Consider the following 21,922-nt stretch of genomic DNA (forward strand, 5'->3'; position numbering starts at 1 on the left):
TTTTTTGTCATTTTAAAAGTATAAAAGTACAAAACTTACTTAAAGTAAAAAAGTCAGGTTGCTCTACTTTTTAGCATCGTGGCTTTAACCCAGTGTCTGTGTCAGCTGTTTTGTTGCAGCTGTTAGCATTGTGGCTAACCAACAACATTCAACTGTAGCTGAGGTAACACAAGTAATGATACAACTCACAGATATTTAATACATTTTTTTACACTGATTTTGAGACAGAAAATGGTCACTAACGAAATCCAATCATATTTTGTTTGTTTTGTTTATATCTGTCCCTTTCCTCAGACAAAATCTATTATTTCTATGACTAATGAGCTAAAGTGGCTAAAGATTGAAGACCCCATGGGACTCTAATGAGCTAAAATATATTCACTGGGCTTTTTGTGAGATAGAACATAATACTACAAGATATTTAGTTAAAAACTACTTCTAAACTACCAAGAGCAAAACACAATTACATGTAGAACAGTTATTTACAGAACTATTCAAGAATAGAATTCTTTGCTTACTGCACTGCTTGAAATCGTTAGTAGAACAAGTAAAAAAAAAAAAAGAAACATTACCTAAAATATGGAGAGTAGATTAATCCTTGTCTATATGCAGAATGGAGGGTACAAGGTGATGAAAATGAAATAGTAATTCTTTATTCTACTTATCTATCAATATCTATATTTATCTATCTATCTATCTATCTATCTATCTATATATATATATATATATATATATATATATATATATATATATATACATATAGGTGTGTGTGTGTGCATATATTTTTTTACATTACTTCTTTTCTTTTTGTCTATATCTTGTATAGAAACATATATTGTATTTGTTTTTAATGTGTATTTATAATTTTGACGTATGATTGTTATGTTTTACATATTTTTTGTCTGTTGGACCTTAGGAAATATAGCAATATTGCAATAGCAGCTAATGGGAATCAGAATAAAACAAAACAATAAATCTTCCCATCCTTTGTTTTTAAATTAAAAGCCATCTGAAAAGCTTTAATTTTTAATAGCAATTTAATGAAATGAAAAACTTCTGAAGCAGTTGCAACAAAGATTTTGCAAGGTTGCCACCACAGCAAAATATATGTAGTAAAAACACTGTACTGTGCTTTGTTTTTTTGGTTGTGACATTATATGCCTCGTAAAAATTCAAGGTAATGTTTCTTCTTGTGCATTTTTTATATATTTCACAGCACATTTGGTTAAAAAGATAAAACAAAGGCAAAGCAAAGACACCAGGACCGAAAGACATATTTAAACACACTTGTTTCTTGGTCCTAAGAAATCAAAAAAGCTGGACAAGTAAACTAACTAAATGTGCTATTACATTGCAAATGATTTCATGCGGTAAAGACGAGATGAGCATCATAACACATGCTAAAACAGCATTTCCAGATTCGAGGATGGTAATGACAAATCCATGTATTAGTGCAGTTATTTTTCAGCCCGGGACATGCTGCGTAATGAGTGCCACACATGACAAAAGGTATGAGAGGACATGTCCCTGTTGAGTAAAAGAATTCCAAAGAATGCAAGGATAACACTCAAAAATGAGAAATGACAGTATGCTAAAAATTCCTGGAAAAGACTTGTTCAAGACCTACCTTTATTTCTTCAATCCACATACTCTAAAATTAAGAAAAAAGAAAGGCAACCATCAGGGTTGTAGAAAGAATAAAACATGTAAAGCAATAGAATGACTCCCAGATTAAAAATGAGAGATTTCGTTCTCAAAGAGGGATATGAACTGAAAAACATGGGCTGTCTGTCCCATATCAAAATCAACTGTAGTCACAATCTGACTACAGCTTTTCTTTGTACAAATGTTTGAAGACCTACCCTTTTAGCCCTGCTATGTTCCCACATGGGCCGAAAGAAATCATCAGCCTGTAATAAACAAAAAGCAAATAAAAGATTTTCAGATTCAGGAACTTTTATGTACACGTGGCAAACAGTACACTGGATTCTAAGAACAGTATGTGAAGAAATTAAATTATAAACAGTGTCTTATTTCTTCTTGAAACACAAGGGAAAGTAATAGAATAGAATAGAATATCTTCTAGATTTCAAAATTGTTGAATTTCTTCTTTTTTCGAGGCCTTAAAGAACGTAACTCGTGCCACCGTGAAGAAAATTTCGCAAAGCTGTTTGCAGTAGCATGAGAGAGAGAAAGTCAGTTTCCTTGTGCTCTGACATACTGTATAAAGTGCAGTCATGACTCATCATACTGCCTTATATCTCACACTGGAGGAGTCGCAGCAAACAACACATCAAAAGACATCGGAAAAGCAATGATCCATTGGTCGAATATCTTTAAACTACTTCCATATACAGTGATGTGTTGAGTTTAGAAAACGTCAGAGCTGGCCAGGAAAGTGTTTCGGTCAAAAAACCAAAATGGACACATCCAACGGACACAAGCAAAGTTGAAAACATCGGTTTTGAAAACAGGTGTTTTATCCAGGTCCACAAAAAGAGAACAATTTAATCCAGACTGTTGATGCCGACGCAAAGAAACACTGGTGAAAACAATCAGGGACAGCGCTTAAGCCATCCTAAAATTATGGTAATCTTTTTAGTTCGTTTCATAGTTTTAGAACCGCAAACACTGAATATCATGCACATCAGACATCGCAACAGTGCCTTAATAAGCAGTATTAACAAGAGTCTTTTCAGTTGTGGTACTGGACTCGAGTTGGAGTTCCCCTTCAGAAAAGATGAAAAGCTGAAGTAAGGAAAAAGAAGATTTGCTCTTAAAGACAGTGATATGGCTTGAAGATGATGACACGGTCCGCACCCAGACCATGACGCCAGTACAGTTGCAAACCGTATTTTGTCTCTATTTTAGTAAAAATGTCTCTTAACTCACATTTGTACATTTTATGTCTCAGTTTGCAGAGATCTTTCTCACGCATTTTGACAGTCTCCCAAATGATCTACAATACCCCAGAAATCAGTTCATCAGGCTGCTCACGCACATTTTTGGGAGAGCAAGTGATGGACATACAGGTCTCTTCTTGAGCTCGGTAGACCAATAGATGTAGACTTTTTTGTGTAGGCAGCAGGGTCTCCATTAAATGAGTTTTTGCAAGGTGGAATGCATACAGCTAAATTTCTATTGTCTCAGTTGACTTAAAGCTGAATTATTTGATAGTTGATCATAATACAGTTGGGGAGGGCAGTTCAATGTTACACCTCTGCCAATCAATGAGATAAAGTAATTTTCAACCAGCCAGTTTTAAAATTGTAATCTTTTGCAAATATTCAAACATTATAAATGTTGAGTACACATACATTCATATAAAAATTCTTTGTTTTTGTAAATAATAATTTAATAATTTTTATTTTCTGTCATAGTTGACTTCTTATCTGTACCTAAAAGGCTTATTATTTCCGTACTTAATTGACAATAATGCTGTCGCACAGGAGTCACGTCATTCACCCAAATACAAATGAATTGTTGGCAAACTAAATATACAGAACAATGAAAATAGTTTATAGACTAAGATTGGATTTCACAGAAAATAGCTTGTGCAGTGTTATGCAGTTTTCATAGGATTTTCATTGTAGTTCCACCAAGTTTATTTGCATTTTCAGTCATTTTGTACACAAAACCTTTGGCTGACACACAAAAATGTTTCTGCCAGTCAGTTGTTTTAACTGCTAGATAATCTAACCTAATAATAACCTAAATAAATGTGTTAAAATGTTATACAGGTTCCTTAAAAATCTCTTTAACCATGTTCTAAATATCTGTAGCTGATGTGTTGTACCTACGTCTAATTTTAGGCATTTTTAGGCATACGTTCTAATAAATGTGAAATAGCATTTTCATTAACTTAATTTTTTTAAAGACATTTTATCAGTTTTGCTTGTTTATTTATATAAGCTACACCTTTCAATACTGTTTAAATGAAGATAAGGGGCCCTATTTTAGCAATGTATAGGTGAGCTGTCAATCGTGCACTGTGCAGCTTGATTTAGGGCATGTCAGTGTGTCTTTGCTATCGTAACGTCAGGAAAGGTACACCTTGCGCTACTCCAAATGACCAAAAGGCATGTACTAATTATTTTAATTAATAATAGTTTCATATAATTCATATTTATAATAAGAGTTTTGTGTGCAACGGTTAACAAACCAATCAGTGAATTACTTACCATTCCCTTTAAAAGCCAGATGAGCTCTGACGTTTTCGGATTGCTATTTAAGGGGCGCAGCTACCTGGACATTTCCAACACTTCTCAGCAGAGGAAACTGACCGGCTCATTCACGGTCGTTCATTCTGTTCATTGTGGATGTAATAGTTTGCATATCTGCCAACAGGCATGCGTTATGGGTTTGTGCACTGCAGATTGTCCATGTGTATGCAAGTTGGGGATGTGCCCTTGTGTTGTCTAATCACTGCCATGGTAGCAATGAATGTCTGACTGTTGACATCTGTCTCGGTTGTTTTCAGTCAGTGGCGCACCTGTGATTTGTGCTGCCAAGATAGCAATACACCAGAAATGTACCAGAAAAACACCTAATTTCGAGACAACCACTCCCATAAGTGTAGATATATTCACAAGTGTATTTGCTTTTTAAACAACACAAGCACAAGGCCTAAAAACAGCCTATTGGCAGGATGTAAGATAGCAATGAACATCGCAGGGTGTAAGATAGAGCCCCAAATGTTTATATATATATATATATATATATATATATATATATATATATATATATATATATATATAAATATTTTTAAAAATAGTTATTCTATATGCAGGATGTACAGTGCATGTGAGTAAAATGATGTAGATAGATAGATAGATAGATAGATAGATAGATAGATAGATAGATAGATAGATAGATAGATAGATAGATAGATAGATAGATAGATACTTTATTGATCCCCGAGGGGACATTTTGGGAAGAGCTTGTCAATGTAGTGAGTGATTTAGAATATGGGTGAAGGAAATCTGCTGTGCTCTTTGTGTAACTCCAACTATTAGATGCTAACTTGTATCATCTTTTCCTGTGTTATTTCAGGTGCAGATATGTAAGGGAATTTGTTTTTAATAAGTTAAAGGCCACTTACATCAGCTCCATATGATCTGCGTCCATCAGGAATCGACACTGGATGACCCTTGGCCCAGTTGGTGAAAGTAACACCTTTCCCATCAGTCCAAAGGAAGCGCATCTCCCAGTTAACATCATTCAAGCCGATCCACATATCATCAGACGCACTAAGCATCATAGTGGTGAGGAATGCTGAAAAAACAAATACGTTTTTTAAACCATTTGAAATCACTGACAAATTAGGCCTGTCTTAATAACCAGATATAACTGCAATAAAATGTTACTGCCATTGTAAGACAATTTTATGCTACTGATATAATGAATATATAATAGAACAAGAATGCTTACTTTTAAAGAGAAATGAATGGTTAATTAGTAAGAATATTTAGACATTGGATTTGGAACCTAAAACTGACATACTGACTCATTCATGATAATGGGCTCTTCACAATAACTAAACACAATGAGCAATACTGAGGTCATTCAATATTCTAGTGGTCATGTTCCATATTTTGTACGATGAGTCAATAATATAATTTGCATGAAGCCCACAAAATGTCTATATGTGTACAGTTCTGGAAAAAATTAAGAGACCATTTCAGTTTCTGAATCAGTTTTCCTGATTTTGCTATTTATAGGTATATGTTTGAGTAAAATGAACTTTGTTGTTTTATTGTATAAACTACACGACAAAATTTATTTCAAATAAAAATATTTAGCATTCATTTTTTTGCAGCATTTATTTGAAATGGCTGATATTTATATATATATAAATATATATATATATATATATATATATATATATATATATATATATAATAGAAAAGGTTGATTGCATTATAAATTATTGATCTGAAAAGTAAATGGTATTATATTTTTAATTTGTTTAAATAGGAATTTATTCTGCTTAATTTATCTTGAGATGTTAAATTTCCATTTCAGCACTTTAACTTTTTACAGTTCAGGTTCGTGTAAAATTGTTCTACAAATGAAGAAGTCTATGTTGAACAGAGTATTATTTAATCACTTACCAGCCAGTATTGACTATATGGACAGCAATTTAAAAAGTGAACCTGTAAAACTGAGGTGTTAAATGCAATGCAGTCGAAAATTTGGGTGCACCTAACTTTTGTGATGGTGAACCTAAGAAAAAAAGTTTGGCGCACCAGTGCAACCAGTGCAAAATGTTAGTCTAGAGCCCTGTTTCAGGCCTTAAATAATGCAAAGAAAACAAGTTTCTAATCATATTCAAGTTTTCAGAGATCAGAAATACATATTTGGTGGAATAACCCTGTTTTTTAATCACAGTTTTTTAATACATCTTGGCATGTTCTCCTCTACCAGTCTTACACACTGCTTTTGGATAACTTTATGCCACTCCTGGTGCAAAAATCAAGCAGTTCAGCTTGAAATTGTTAATTATATTAGAGTAGATGGGGGGATTGGTTCTTAATAAACATTTTTAAATAATAGGTCTATGCTTCTTCAGTGTTGCAGTAATCGTAAAATGCATACATTTTGGCATGTCTGCTAGTATGATTTAGAACTTATCCCAAAAAGCATCATCCCATTGCTACAGTACATTTATATTGTATAAAAAGTTTAGAGCTCACCTTGTTCTGCATGACTCCGAATCGACACAAGATTGCCTCCTTGACTGATGCAGTATTGCCGAGCATCATGCCATGATTTTTCACTGTCCTTCCCTACAAATTTATAACACTGGGGAAAAGTCAGATTACATTATATGAGAAATAATAGACTGCATTATTATTATTATTATTATTTTAATTAGATTATATGAAGAATGTTGAATGTGTAGCTACTTATAATTGAAAGGGCTACAAATGATACATGGAGATTACAATAAAAGACGATTATTTAAACATCTTAAATGTTTTCTTCACAATTACACATTTCTAATACAAAAATGGTTGCTTATAGAATCAAAAAAATGTTATTCTATGGCATTGCTCTAAGAACCTTATGTAGAATCTTTTATTTTTAGGAGTATAACTGTAAATTTGGCTTTCATTTCATCACTACATTGTTTTTCATTACTGTTTCATTACTTTTCCATGGAAAGAGGTCCATTCAGGGGCACAGCCTCCTTTTGGTATAGTGGTGGGTGCTGCTGTGCTGGTGGCAAAGTTAGCGCTTCTTTTACAGATAGACGGTAATGATACTCCACAGTTAATGTCGTTCCAGAATCCTGTAAGATAGATATGAGTTGATGTATCCCCAACCTTAAATACAACTGCAATTACCAATAAAAAAATAATGTAAAAAAGTTATTACTTACCCATGCTTTTATAAATGGTAACACAGTTCTCGTCATTGTTGGCAAAGTTTGGCTCGTTCTGATCCCATGATGTATAAACAACTGGTGATCCATCCACCCAACTAGATAAATACACAAATTAAAGTATTAATATAGAATTTTTAAGCGAAACAACCTATTAAGCATTTAGTAGTATCACCCCTTGAGAAGTGTTACCTGAAGGATTTATCCAGCCCCACTGTCATTCCAATATAGTACTGATCCTCAGTGCCTCTTGAAATCTGCATCAAGGGAATTCATAAAAAAAATAAAGTACCAGTCAAAAGTTTGGACACACCTTAAATTTTGTGGTTTTTCATTATTTTAAAATGTTCTGCATTGCAGATTAATACTAAAGTCATCCAAGCTATAAAGAAAAAAACATATGGAATTATTTAGCCAGCAATAAAGTATAATTATATTTTAGATTCTTTAAAAAAGGCAATCTATTGCTTAGATTACAGATTTGCACATCTTGGCTAGATTTTCTCATTCAGTTTTGTGAGGTTAAGTTGGTATACAGTGAATATTCCTATTTGAGTAATGTTCTCCATATTATGGCATGAGTAATCCATATTATGGCAGGAACTAAATAAAAAAAAATCGAATTTTGAAAGTATCCACAAGTGTAGTCGCAAAGACCATCAAACGCGTTATAAAAAACTGGCATCCATCAGGACCACCCCAGGAAAGGAAGACCTAGAGTTTCATCTGTTGCACAGGATAAGTTCCTCAGAGTTACCAGCCTCAGAAACCGCAAGTTGACAGCTCCCCAGAAAAGAGCCTAACTAAATGCTTCTTCACAGAGTATTTTTTATATTTATTTTTTTTAAGTTACCACATGACTCCTTATGTGTTCCTTTATAGTCTGGATGACTACAGTAAAAATATAAAAACACTGAATGAGAAGCGTTTCTAAACGTTTGACTGTTTGTACTCACAGACTGTATGTTTCACATTCTTTAACCTCTACAACATTCTTAATCACCATTATTAATTAAAACAACAATATTTAATTAGCATCACATTTTGGCAGTTACTGTCTAAATATGTGTTAGTTATTGTGAGTTTCTGAGAGAGTGAAGGATGACTTGATTTCTAAAAGGCATACATATAAAAAAAGTCTTTAATATCTTTAGCAAAATTTTTCCTCAGAAAAACGAAACAACTGAAAATAACAAAAAAGTATGAGCACCCTTCAGAGTCAGTACTAAGCAACACTCTCTTTTGCAAGCGAATCATTAACCTTACCTGGGTGATGAAGATTAATGTTTGCCTTAATGTGACACAAAGGTAATGTTTGCAGGGATGTGTGGATCTTTACAATTCAAAATTACTTTCACATACAGATGAAAGGATCAATCAGATATGTATTATTCTATCTATATGGTTCGATAAATTCAAATATTGTTTGTAAATTCAAATAATCTATTAGCCAATGATTTAGCTGATTATGAAAGCTGGTCGGATTATATGATTTGTATTTTGCAAGTTGTTGCAGCACTGCATGAAATCACAAGACTCTGCAGTACTTCTGTCAAACACTAGAAGTTAAAACAAACTTTCTCGCACAGGCTGCAGAGCCCCATTAATGCCAGAATAGAAATCTAAAAAACAGTTGTTTTAAAACTAAAATGGCATAAAAACAATGATCAGTCCATCTTTACTTTTTATATGTGATCGTAGATCAGATTTGTATCCATTTCCACAGTATACTACATGACATATTTCTAAGTTGATTCAGTTTTTTTACAAAATGTCTCACTTTCAGTATCTGATATGACTTTCCATTAAGGTCTTATTCCTATTAAGGTTTTAGCGTAGGTGTTGCTGCACAGCAGAACAGTGCACAACCACTATAGGGTCTCTTTACTCTTCCTGAAGGTTTTATGCTGTTAAACAGAGTGTTTAATTTGACCTTTGGCAATCTTATGAGCAGTTCTTGCACTTTTTTGCAAGTTTTCTTAAAATTCAAAGTTTAACATGAGCATTCCTGTTAAATGCCATTTCTTAATGACACATGCAAATCTTCTAACAGTTTTTAGTACTGTTAATGTTCAGGGTGCTAGGCAGCTGCTTGGAGAAGCCCACTATGGCTGACTGATTGGACAGGAGCCAAAATATTAAAATTTTAATATTTATAAAGCATTGAAATTTCAATGCAATTATCTGGCCTTTCCTACAATCCATAGCTTTAACTAACTAAATAACTCATCTGAAAGTTCAAATTACTTGGGGTGCCCAAACCTTTGTATGGTGTAACTTCTAAAACTGTATAAAAGAAATACACTTCCGCAAAAATGTTGCAAAGTACGTTTTATCTTTTACTGCATGCATTTTGGAGATCCAATCTTGTAATCAATAAACTGTTTACAGAAAAATCACCATATAGCTCATACTTTACCTGTTTCCATATAAACCTTCTCTCAGTCTGGCCAGTAATAACAACGAGGTCCGAATGGTTCTTCTTGCAAAATGCACGAGCATCGTCCATAGACAGCCGATCAGTATTTATATAGTACTGACTGCCATTGAACTGGATCCAGCCATCATCAGTAATGTTAAACTTCGCTATACACACACACACACACACACATAAAACATGCATACATATTAAATAGACACACAAACATGAACCTTACAGCAGAATTTTTTTAACGTAAACAATTTACAGAAAATATGAAAATACAGCTCTGAAAAAAATTAAGAGACAACTTCAGTTTCTGAATCAGTTTCTCTGATTTTGCTATTTATAGTTACATGTTTGAGTAAAATGAACATTATGGTCATGAGGTCTGCACTCCCGCGGGAGTCCCGCAGGGCTCGCGAGATCCGTCAGAATATGCTGCAGCGCAGGACAGAACTGAGTGGTTATTGGCGGGAGCGGGAGTTTGCAAGCAACAAAAAACACTTAAGAAAAATCTCAAAGGGGAGGATGGACCGACCCACACACACCCCGATGCAGAGCTTTCAGTCCTCAACTAATGCAAAGAAAACAAGTTCATATTGATAAAGTTTTAAGAGTTCAGAAACCAATAGTTAGTGGAATAAACCTGGTCTCCTCCACCAGTCTTACACACTGCTTTTGGATAATTTTATGCCACTCCTTGTATATATATTTAAGGAGTTCAGTTTGGTTTGATGGCTTGTGATCATCCATCTTCCTCTTGATTATATTCCAGAGGTTTTCAATTTGGTAAAATCAAAGAACAACATATTTTTTCCAGAGCTGTATATAAATGCAGGAAGTGTAAAATACATGCAGTTACTACCTTGAGGGGATTGCGTAGGTGGTGCTTTTGGAGTTGTACCTGCAAATAAAAAAAAAAAAGTAAATCGCAGTAGAAATCAAAGTAGAACTCAAAAATAGCATGTTCTATGTTACATTTTATTTAATCAGATTGTAATGACTATAGATCAAACGTGAATATATCTTTTGAGATGCTTTTATGAATGTAGTGTATGTCAGCATGATTGGTTCAGTTCTCAATTTTCAGTTCCATCTTTTAATCCCTCCCCAGAGGTCTGTTTCTGACCACAAAATACCAGTCAGCTAAATATTTTGGTTGGTAGAAACTCTAAAGTAGTGTACTCTACACTTTACTCAACTCAGTTTAACCCTGTCTTTATTCTTCCTCTTTTCACACGTTCACCTCTAATAGTAAAATACTGTATATAAACATATATTTTTAGCCTTTGTAAAATCGTATAAGACCATATAATGGATCTGCAGTACTGAGGCCTGTGTATTGAAGTAATGAAAAAAAATGGCAATACATTATGCATCACAGTACAGGAGTTATGATTCAATATACCGTGATATATAGTGATACTGTAAACAAGATAATATGTTACGATTTTTAATCAAATAGAGGAAAACTGTTATAGTGTAAAAAATAAGTAAAGGGAAGTTTACTTTGTACACAGTCAGAACAATGGGGTCTAAATACAGATTAAAACACTGCTCTCTAGGACTCAACACAATGCCCAGTGAGCATATGTCTGCCACCAATCTCTACATATTGTCGCTGTCCAGTGAAAAGTAAGTATCTTTAAAACAACAATTTATAGGCGAGACATAAATCATTCATTACTTTCAATGAATAGAAGTCAATGTAAAAAGAGGTTATTTCAGGTAATTCTGTATGATTTCTCTTGGTACATTTATTAATAATTAATACATTTGAAACAGTGTAAGGGACAGTTTGTGTGTTCAAATAATGTAGTAAACTAAAAATTGTCAAAAATGGAGATACTTGTTTTTTATTAGACAGCAACAAACAATGTTAACCACAGGCAATTGAGAAAAATTTACGTTTTGTGTGTGTGTGTGTGTGTGTGTGTGTTTGTGTGTGTGCTACCTACCCAGTCGTATCTGGCAGATCCAATCATTGTACGATTCACAAGCCCTGTCGTTCCACCTATGACCATAGTAGAAACTAGCTTCCGTGCAGTGCTCAATATCATTGTAGTTATTGGGCTCCCCATAGCTCCAGTTATCATAGTTAGACTAACAGGAAAAAACACAAACATTGGAGAACACAAATCAGAAACAGAAACAAATACCTAGGATATGCAAAAACACACAAAAAAACTATTCTTCTGTATTCTAATCACATATTTTATTTTTCAATTTTCAATTTTATTATACCACAGTTAGTTCCAACCCTGCAGCGTGAGAGATGTTTCGGTGTGCCGGTATTGCACCATAATGGCACCCTGAGTGAAGCTCTTAGGCTATAATCACATTACAAGCAAAATTGCTCAAATCTGATTTATTCTTGACGGTTTACATTCACAAATGTAAGTGACCTGAATCTGTGTGTAATGTGACGAATCTCTTCCTGAAATGCCTCTCATGTGCACATTGATACCATATATAAACGTCGCCTTCTTCACCAACAACAAAAAACGTCATATTTGAGAGATGGCTCGTAGCTTTATAAAGGTGAAATGGATGTGTTAGCAGCTCATATGTGGAGCATCTTTTGCTGGAGTGGAGAGTGAACAGCTGGTCTGAAGTACATGTTCAGGTCGAGGAGGTGAAAGTGTGGGTACGAGAGAGAAGCATGTAGCTCATGCGAAAAAGAAAAAAGAAAAATGAATACAGATTTGACCGTTCACATTCATGTCCATGGATCGGATATGTATCCGATTTAGGACCACATATGAAAGTGGTGTAAAAAACACTCAGGAGTCCTCAGTGTATCGCTGTCAGGTGGCATTCAACGCTAACCGCTAGTGTAAGCCACTATTGCTCCAGCCTTGGTGCTGGAGAAATACTGTAAATAAACGAAAGCGATTTACTCACCAAAATAAACTGTTTTTTAGAAGAGAAATCTTTGTAGATTTACATCCAGCACTTGTTTGATTTTAAAGGAAAGTCTTTTTTATTACAGTTTTGTTTACTTAGCTTAGCTTTACTTAACTTAGTAGTGAGTTAGCGAGACCTGCTGAATTAGTTCCTTATAGTGCCTCTTAAAATGGATAAATGGTGATGATAGAATTGTGGTATAATCAAAATAAACACTTGAGGTTTCTGCTACAATATAAGATATTGGCACCACACCAATAAAAATATCTCTGACTACCGCACTCCCTTGCATGTATTATTGTTTAATTATATTCTAAAATACCTCATTCACTTCAGTAAAATCATTAACCTGGCAAATCTGATGAAAACAATCTGTAAATGTAATTTATTAACCTGAGTAACTAGAGAGTGATTAAAATGGAAACTTACTGGGGTTTCATCTGACCACACAAAGCCAACATTAGTATCCAGAGAGCTAAAGCCGATCCATGCAGGATCAGAACTCCCACCATACCTGGATGACACATAAATAAACATAACATGTTTAGCATGAACATATTTTTAATAGACATCCATTGTATTTATTTAATTAAAATACAAATGACAATAAGAAAAGCCTTTTGGATCAGGTTCAGATTTTCTTGGTCTTTAACCTCAGATCTTGAATCTAGTATCCAGTCCTGGTTTTTGTGCTCTCTGGTAGTTACCTGAACTGATAAGTTGTGTTTGTTTTCAAAAAAAGACTAAAGTTTAGATGTGTTTAGAAAGATCTTGGTAAGAAAAATACACTTACCCATGAGGAGAAACCAAATAATGTAAAGAAATAATGTTTCATGTCTTTATCATAAAGAACATGGTTCTTTATGGAACCAAATGTGGTTGTTTTTTATTATTTTACACATTTATTCCCAAATTTAGCTGAACTAATTGACTCACAAACTCACTTGGACTCGTCAGGATTATACAGGTAGCTGTTAAGCCTGCTAGGCATTACTGCCTGTCGCACCTCCTCCGGTGCCCATGAGTCAGCTGCAGGGTCATCAGCCAGAAACCACCATTCACCAACGTTTCGCTCCTTTAATTCTGATACGTCTCCTGGTGGCGGAGCAGTGACAGGGACGTCTCCCTGTCACCCCCTGCAGCTGGTAGGTGTCTTCCCCTGCGGCTGTTGACTGGGGTTAGATGTTCTTCCCCCAAGCCTTATCCTTCCTCCTGAGCCAGAGCCAAAAGCTCCCTTTTTCAGCCTCCTCTGCCAGGCCCTTTGTTGCCTTCCTGAGCCTTCCTCCAGTGAGCCCAACCTCCCTTAGGAGGCGCGTGGTTGACAAACCCATGAAGCCTCGGCACCCGACCTCCACTGGGTAGATGGTGGTCTTCCAGCCGGCCTCCCGGCACTCAGCAGCCAGCTCTGAGTACTTGGCCCTCTTGCGTTCAAAGGCGGCCTCAATCCCCTCCTCCATGGGCACTGTGAGCTCGATGAAGATCGTCGCTCTTGCCTTGGTCGACCACGCAACTATATCTGGCCGGAGAGATGTGTTGGTGATCTCCGTGGGGAACTGAAGCTTCCTGTCAAGGTCAACCCTCATTTTCCACTCCTGGTCGGGGCAGAAGAGCCTTGATGTTTCTTTTGGCCTGATACTTCTCCTGACCCCTCCTTCCGCAACAAAGGTGGTGCAGCTGGTGCTTTACTTCCCTGTCGGCACTCCTCCAGCACTTCGGCTAATTTCCTCAGGACTTGGTCATGGCGCCATCTATAGCGGCCCTGGGAAAGCGCGATCTTACAGCCTGCCAAAATGTGCTGGAGGCTTACGTTGGGAGCATTGCAGAGGGTGCAACATTCCTCACTCCTGAACCACTGGTGGAGGTTCCGAGGGCAGGGAAGTGTGTCATATGTTGAGCGGATGAGGAAGCTGAGTCTTGCCTGTGGAATCTTCCACACATCTGACCAACTGACGTTCCTGTTTGTAACTCCCTCCCAGGTTGTCCAGCTTCCTTGTCGGCCCTGTGACACAGCTTTTATCTTATAGCGGTCTTCCTCCATCCTTGTCACCTCCGCCACCACCATCTCTTTCCTTTCCTTGCGGTTGGCCTTGGACCAGAAGCGTGGTGCATCTCCCCATCCCAGGCCTGCTCTTCCCACCTGGACTCTGCCCACGATCTCCTGATGTTGCAAGCGACTGATAGCTTGGTCAACCTTGGTCTGGGCATTCCACTTGCGGCCAGTCAGAACCTTAATGTTGGCATTCCTCACTGACCTGTCTGTGGACTCCCCAAGCTCAAGGACCAGTCTGGCCTTCTCTTGCATGTAGCCCAGCTGTAGAGACTTCAGAGGTAGTTGCAACATGTTTCTTCCAAAGAGGCCAACTTCAGATAAACATCGTGGCAACCCCAACCACTTTCGAATGAATGAGTTGGCTTTCCCATCCATCTTACTCACGGTTGATGAGGGGATCTCACTCATTTTCAGGGGCCACATTACCCTCTGGTAGAGTGTAAATTGGTAGCACCAAACCTTATACTTCCCAGGGAGTTGGCTTTGGTCGATCCTTGCCAGGCCGTCACAGAGCTGTTTCATGACGGTTTTCCCCATCTGCCTGTCAGAAAGCTCTGCTGAGTACTGCCTCCCCAGGCTTCTGATGGATTGCTCGGCAAGGAGTGGTATCTTCTCCCCTCCGACAACAAAGGTGGTGTGGTCATGCCTGACTCCTCTCCTGATTGACAGGCTGCGCGACTTGGAGGGCTTGATCTTCATTCTTGCCCATGACATCAGCTCGTCCATCCTCTTCAGCAGTCTTGATGTACATGCTGCTGTCTGAAGGAGGGTGGTGACATCATCCATGTAGCTCCTTAGTGGGGGAAGCCTCTGACCGTTTGGCAGTTTGATCCCTCCTACCATTTGTCTTGCACCAATGAGAATGATCTCAAATGCTGCTACAAATAGTATGGGAGAAATAGCACATCCCATTGCAATTCCGACTTCAAGCCGTTGCCACCCGGTAGTAAAGTCTTGCGCGGAGAAGCACATCTGCAGGTTGTTAAAGTATTTTGCTACCAAGGTCTTGACACAGATAGGCATGTGGAAGAAATCCATGGCATAACTGATCAGTTGGTGTGGAACTGATCCATATGCATTGGCGAGGTCAAGCCAGATGACGTGCAGGTCGGTCTTCTCCCTCTTTGCCTTTTGGATCTGGTCCCAGATCATTGTAGAATGCTCAACGCATCCAGGGAATCCTGGCACCCCTGCTTTTTGGCAGTTGGTGTCGATGTAGTCATTCTCAAGCAGGTAACTGGTCATCCTTCTGGCTAGTACTGAGAAGAAGATTTTCCCTTCCACGTTCAGTAGGGCGATGTTACGGAACTGGCTAATGTCCTTAGAGTTTGTTTCCTTAGGAATGAAAACTGCTACCGCTCTTTGCCACTCCGATGGAACGAGTTGCTTTTTCCAGGCAGTTCTCATTAGGTACCATAGCAGCTCTAGCACCTTTGGGCAGTTTTTATAGAGCTTGTAGGGGACTCCATTGGGGCCTGGTGCAGAAGAGGACCTTGCCTTCTCCACGACATACCTGACCTCACTGAGCTTGGGAGGCATGGTGTTAAACTCAGCTGTTGGCTCTGCAGGCTGGGGTACGTATCCTGGTGTTCCTAGGGGGACACTCCTTTGCGGATCGCTGTACTGTTCCCTGACATGCTGCTCCAACTGCTCCCTGGTGGTTTCAAGCTTGCCAGTCTTCTTTTCCTCCAGCAGCTGTCTGGCGTGCTTGAAGGGATCCTTGAAAAAACTGGCTCGCTCTTTTTCCTTTCGCCTGTTACGTTTCCGAATGCGTTCAGCTCTGCGAAGTCCAGCTAGTCTCTTCCTGACCTCCTCCCACAAAGCTTTGAGCCCCTCTTTTTCGGCTTGGGTTGCCTTTCTCCAGTTCTTGCGGAGTTGTCGCCGCCTTTGCACCAATTGGAGGATTTCCTTCTCTCTTCTTCCCCTCTTTCTTAGGGTGGTCTTCTGTCTGGGGACAACCTCGCCAAACCTGTCCTTGCAGGTCTGATATATGATGTCCCCAATCAGATTAAGCTTGGCCTCCCCCCCTCCGTGCAGCGATTCCTCTAGGATCTTGATCAGGTCTGCTTCTAGTGCTCGCCATACCTCTGCTTCGCTTGACTTTGGCCACTTGATCTTACTTCTTCTGGCTGGCTTCTTGGTCTCTGCGTTTGGCACTGCTCGGTCTAAAGTGGTGAGGACTGGGTCATCATGCTCATGTGAGAGCTCGTTCTCCACCAGTGGGCCTCCTTCTGTCGTTCCCATGCCTCCAGCAACGTTGGGTCCATTGGCTCTGTGGTTTTTGCCCTGGCTTTTGGTCCCTCTTGTCTCACCTGCTGTCGCAGTGCAAGGTTGCAGTTGGCCACTCTGACCACACTTTGCTTTCCCCTGGTGGATTCGGATGCCTCTGAACGTGGTCACTTTCTCCCATCCACATGCACACTTTCGGAGGATCTTCTCCTCATTTCCTGGAGTTCTGGTGTTCTCGAAATCCGTTTCCGTTGCCGTCGTCACCGTGTAATCCGTCCTGTTGGGCCCATCTTCCATCCCACCTCTCGGAGGGCCCACGGGCTGTTGCTTCTGTAATGAAGTAAAGACTAGCTCCTAGGATATATATATATATATATATATTGCGATGTGAGGAAGCTGTGGAACCATGGGTCTGCCTCATGCCAGGATGTGTAGACCCAGTCGGTCCCAGCTGGGTCTCGATGAACTGACAAGGTTTAGATTTCGGGTTAAATCTAAGTTTTAGGTTAAGTTCGGGATTAGATTTAGGATTTAATTAAAGTTTTATAGAAGGATTCGTGTTAGTAATTGTATTTTGTAGCCCCTTAGGATATGTGTAAATAATATAAATAAACTTACGGTAGGGCATTGGTTTCATCTTCTGAGTGGAAGCTAGCCAGGTCACCTCCCACGGCTCTGCAGTAATCACGAGCCTCAAACCACGTCTTCTTATCTTCGTTTTTAGATTTATACACCTGAAATACCCAAAAGTCATGGGACAGCATTATTTAATCAGGAATTTGATAAGGAAGTGTTGTCCTAGTGGAACAACTTACGATTTAAGACTACATCTGCATAAGTTGTGAGGTGTTATCTTGTTATCTTGTGTGTATCAGAGTTTGGATGAGGCCTGATAGTGGGTGTAAAATGAACAGGACATTCTGCTTTTAAAGCTGTGCAGGCATTTAACATTCCTTGATCCACAGTTTCACGTGTGTATCGGAAATATGTCATACAAAGCATTACCACCCACAGTGGACAGAGCAGTGGGTGGTAATGTTTGTGACTGGTATCATCTGGCTAGAATTGAGTCTGGCAGGAATCACATCCACGTTTAGTGCAGAATATGGATATGCAATGCTCTTTATGTTCATATAATAAAACAGTCATGGGATGCAATATTATTTGTTATATAACATGTGTCTGCCTGTGTGTGTGTGTGTGTGTCTGTGTGTGTGAGATCATACCCTAATGCAACTGGTAGAATCTTTTTTGATCCATTTAGAGGGGCAGCTGAGAGGTTGGGTTGTAGGGGGCTCTTTGGTTGTAGTAACACCTTCTGCCATTTTTTTGCAGATGTACTTTTGTTTTGTGTCACACGACTGTATGTCCCACAATCCGGCTGAAGTCCCAGTTTGCATTGCAACACAACCCTGGCGGCGATCTAAGGGCATAGACAGGGATAAAAATAGTGATCTCATTTGTGACTCTTTCAGTCAGATTTTTTAGGGTCAGTGTAACATTTATCAGTTAAAGTTCCTGACCTTTGAATCTAAATTCTTAACTGATTTTTCTTTCTTGTAAAAAAATCTAATGGTATAATTTAAGTTACATTTAGAAATATCAGAAAATAAAGAAAAAAGAAAAAAATCTGTTTGCGAAAGGCAGAAATAAACAAAATAAAAAGGAAGAAAATCCTTTTTTTTTAAATGGAAAAGACAAAATAATAGAGTTTTACACTATTTAGCCTCAACCATTTACAACCATTTAACAACTGTTAAATTATACACTGGCCCTTTAGCAAGTGCTTTTTTTAATCATTCCCTTTAAACACAGTACAATGTAAAAGTTTCACGCATATGCATCAGTAAGAATTAAAAATCTACTTATTTCAAACTTCCCCAAATTAATTTAGCACCAGATTCAAAATGTGAAAATATTACATCATAATAACTTCATCATTTTTCTATAGTAAGTAAGAAAGGTAGTAAAGATACATGGCATGAATAATTATATTAATGAAACAGTAACGTCCTAATCTGTAATTATTAGCAAACACACCTGGCAGTCCCACATTAAAATGTGTAAATGCCACAGTCTCCTTGTTGGTCCACTGGAAACGGTCAGCTCGCTCTGTGTTGGACAGACCAATCCAGAAATATTTCTCAGGCCTCAGACCGATCAGGCTGACCAGGAAAGCATTTTCGTACCTAAATAAAGAATACATCACCACACACACAGTCAGGACAAGAGCATATATTGTCGCTGTCTTTGAGTTTATTCTGGCAGGTGCTCTTTACAACGTGTCTTTAAACTCTGTGATAATCTTAAAACCATTTACATTGAATTTCATTGAATGTTAAGAAGAGTTCTCCCCTTCTTCTTGTAATGATTTTTAGTTTGAGTGAAAGGCCTCACAGTGTGCTGATGTGCAGATAAACATATGATTACATTTCTGTGTAAGAAATAGTGCCTTACCTGCCAGAAACCTGCACTAGGCTAGCTGCACTCTGCTGACATGTTGTTTTTGCGTCGTTGAACTTCTTGGCTTCTACAGCAATGCTGTAACAGTGAGAGCTGTACCTGATCCAACCCTGGAGGAACATAGAAATCAGAACTGGTTTAGTTTCTGAAGTGAACAAGGTGATATTACACCCTGCTATAAAATCTACACTAGGTCAAGCTAGTTGACCTGCCTGGTATTGCTGGTCATGCTGGTAAACCAGCTTAAACATACTGCTCCTGCTAGACAACTAGCATGTAAAGTGTGGTCAAGTTGGTCATGTCAGTAGACAATCTCAGACCCCCCGGAAGTTGCGGGAGTCTACCACATATTAATAACAGCAAAAAAAAATTAAATATCAGACCATAAAGAAAATATTAATTTTTCTTGAAATTCTGTTTGCGAAAGGCAGAAATAAAAAAAGTAAAAAAGGATGAAAGAGTAAAGATACATGTTATCTCCCTGAATCTGGAAGTGAACACTAAGGGCACGCAGGCGACACAGATTGTTTTCCCCAATCGCGTGTGTGAAAGAGAGAGAGAGGGAGAGAAAGGCGCTCCCCTCGAGTGCATATTCATGAAGCACATGCAAAACAGAGATGGTCCTGATTGCCCTGTTTTCTGCAAAGAGTCTGTGAGTCAACCAATTAGTTTTTAGTGTGGGCGGGCAGTGTTTTTTTTTTTTTTTTTACCCTTCTGGATGGGATGCGTTCAGGAGCATCATGGCTTCCATCAAAACTCATTTCACCTCTGACTACTCTAAAGTATAAAGTATATCCATGTCTGGTAAAAATAAATACAATGAAAGTTATGCCCACTGTACAGTTTGTAATAGTGATTTTTGCATTACCCATGGAGGGCTAAATGTTTAAAAAAAGGAATGTTGAGGTGAGTTAATGAGGGTTTCCAAGGTCCGGGGGTACCTCCCTGAAATTAGTTTTTGCAACTTGGGATGTCTGTGTTTTATGTTGTGTGATCTTTATCCTATGTTTTGTCAGATTTTCTGCTGCCACATTTTTGTAAAGCTTCTATACAACAACATCACTTGTAAAAAAAAACTCTATATAAATAAAGAGATAAAGAGAAATAAAGATTTGACAGTGGTAGCTACTCTTTATGAAATTTAAAGTCTTCTTCAGTCATCAGCCTAATTTTTTTGAGTCACACAACTCTTTGAAAGCACATCCCAGTGATCAGCATTAACAACACCCGCAGCAACATGGAGCCACAAGGCAATTTTTTATGTTGGAATACACTTGCAGTGACATACAAAAGCACTCATCATCAGCATTTTCCTCCGGTAATGAGCTCTGACCCTGCGACTGAAGATGGATGTTTTTCACAGCTTCATTGTTCCTGGAACAACAAGTCAGCACTCCAGAGTAAGCCCTACCGTGTACAGACTACAGCCACAGGGAATGGATTCCCTACGCTCGTTTTGGCCTTTTTCTTGACACACCACATCCTTTTATGAATTTTCTCACTAAACGAGAAAAGTGATTGTGTCAACATTTTGGTCAAAGGAAGTGCTATGTCAGCTGTCTTCTGGATGAAATCTTTACTTGCCTGTGGGCTGTGAATATTTCATAATAGATACAAGAGAAAAAAGTACATTCAATGGTAAAACACATTTCCCCAACCAAAGTTATATATTCATATCACAATCATCTCACCAGGGTGTTAGACATACACCAAAATTACATTTTTGGCCGAAACTGAAATCAAACAAAACTAAATATTTGGTTGAGGCCGAAAACCAAGAGCATTATTTTAAATGTTTTCATTCATTTTGACACTTTTTTCACTACTAAATAAATAAATAGCTTACCGTATTTTTTGCACTATAAGGTGCCCTTAAAATCCTTGAATTTTCCCAAAAATCGACCGTGTGCCTTATAATTTGGTGCGTCTCATGTATAAATCCTACCAGTCAGGTTGTAAGGAACAGTAAAGTCACTCCGCTAAAGTACAGCGTTTATAATGGACTTTTTGTGAAGTGTCTCCAGCACTGATGCTAAAGAATCATTAGCATTAGCTGCTAAGCGCTAGCTCTTTAGCCATTCAGAGGTAAATATATCGGACTGTAGTCTGTGCGTTTACTGTGTTGAAAACAAGCTACAATCTCTACTTATAAATTCAATTGTGCTTAAGGCATCCAAATGGCTAGTGTCAGCTCTGGAAAAGAGCCCATGACTTACAGCGGGGCATCCAGGACTGATGACTTCATGTGATCCTGCAGGTTTGATAGAGGCTTTCTTCTTGCAGATGAAGTCATGCTCCTTCTCACACATGTGGTCTGCCCACTTTCCATCCTACAACACAACAGAAAAAAAACTCACAGATATTTTTCCAAGACTAGAACTAAGAAAGGTATAAAACCTTAAAAAAAAAATAAAAAAAGAAGTTACTGTAATTTTATACACAATTCCATAACTAATGGCTGTAC

At 38.0% G+C, this 21,922-nt stretch overlaps 1 protein-coding gene across 2 annotated transcripts in view; it reads right to left on the bottom strand.

Annotated features, from left to right (window-relative positions):
• The window catches only part of mrc1a (mannose receptor, C type 1a), a 39,115-nt gene that overhangs the window by 7,821 nt on the left and 9,372 nt on the right, over positions 1-21,922 (bottom strand). Inside the window, exons 9-24 of one of the 2 annotated variants that reach the window (XM_022677636.2) lie at positions 21,675-21,788; positions 19,453-19,568; positions 19,036-19,184; positions 18,222-18,418; positions 17,614-17,729; positions 13,146-13,230; positions 11,768-11,912; positions 10,675-10,713; positions 9,807-9,973; positions 7,580-7,644; positions 7,385-7,485; positions 7,155-7,294; positions 6,696-6,804; positions 5,102-5,274; positions 1,863-1,910; positions 1,628-1,651 (exon numbers count right to left, since the gene is read on the bottom strand). In XM_022677636.2, the coding sequence (XP_022533357.2) occupies positions 1,628-1,651; positions 1,863-1,910; positions 5,102-5,274; positions 6,696-6,804; positions 7,155-7,294; positions 7,385-7,485; positions 7,580-7,644; positions 9,807-9,973; positions 10,675-10,713; positions 11,768-11,912; positions 13,146-13,230; positions 17,614-17,729; positions 18,222-18,418; positions 19,036-19,184; positions 19,453-19,568; positions 21,675-21,788 (1,788 nt within the window). The remainder of the gene's footprint in view (positions 1-1,627; positions 1,652-1,862; positions 1,911-5,101; positions 5,275-6,695; positions 6,805-7,154; positions 7,295-7,384; positions 7,486-7,579; positions 7,645-9,806; positions 9,974-10,674; positions 10,714-11,767; positions 11,913-13,145; positions 13,231-17,613; positions 17,730-18,221; positions 18,419-19,035; positions 19,185-19,452; positions 19,569-21,674; positions 21,789-21,922) is intronic. The other variant, XM_022677637.2, reaches the window with a different exon arrangement.

The sequence above is a fragment of the Astyanax mexicanus genome, chromosome 8, assembly GCF_023375975.1.
Source record: "Astyanax mexicanus isolate ESR-SI-001 chromosome 8, AstMex3_surface, whole genome shotgun sequence".
Lineage (NCBI taxonomy): Eukaryota > Metazoa > Chordata > Actinopteri > Characiformes > Acestrorhamphidae > Astyanax > Astyanax mexicanus.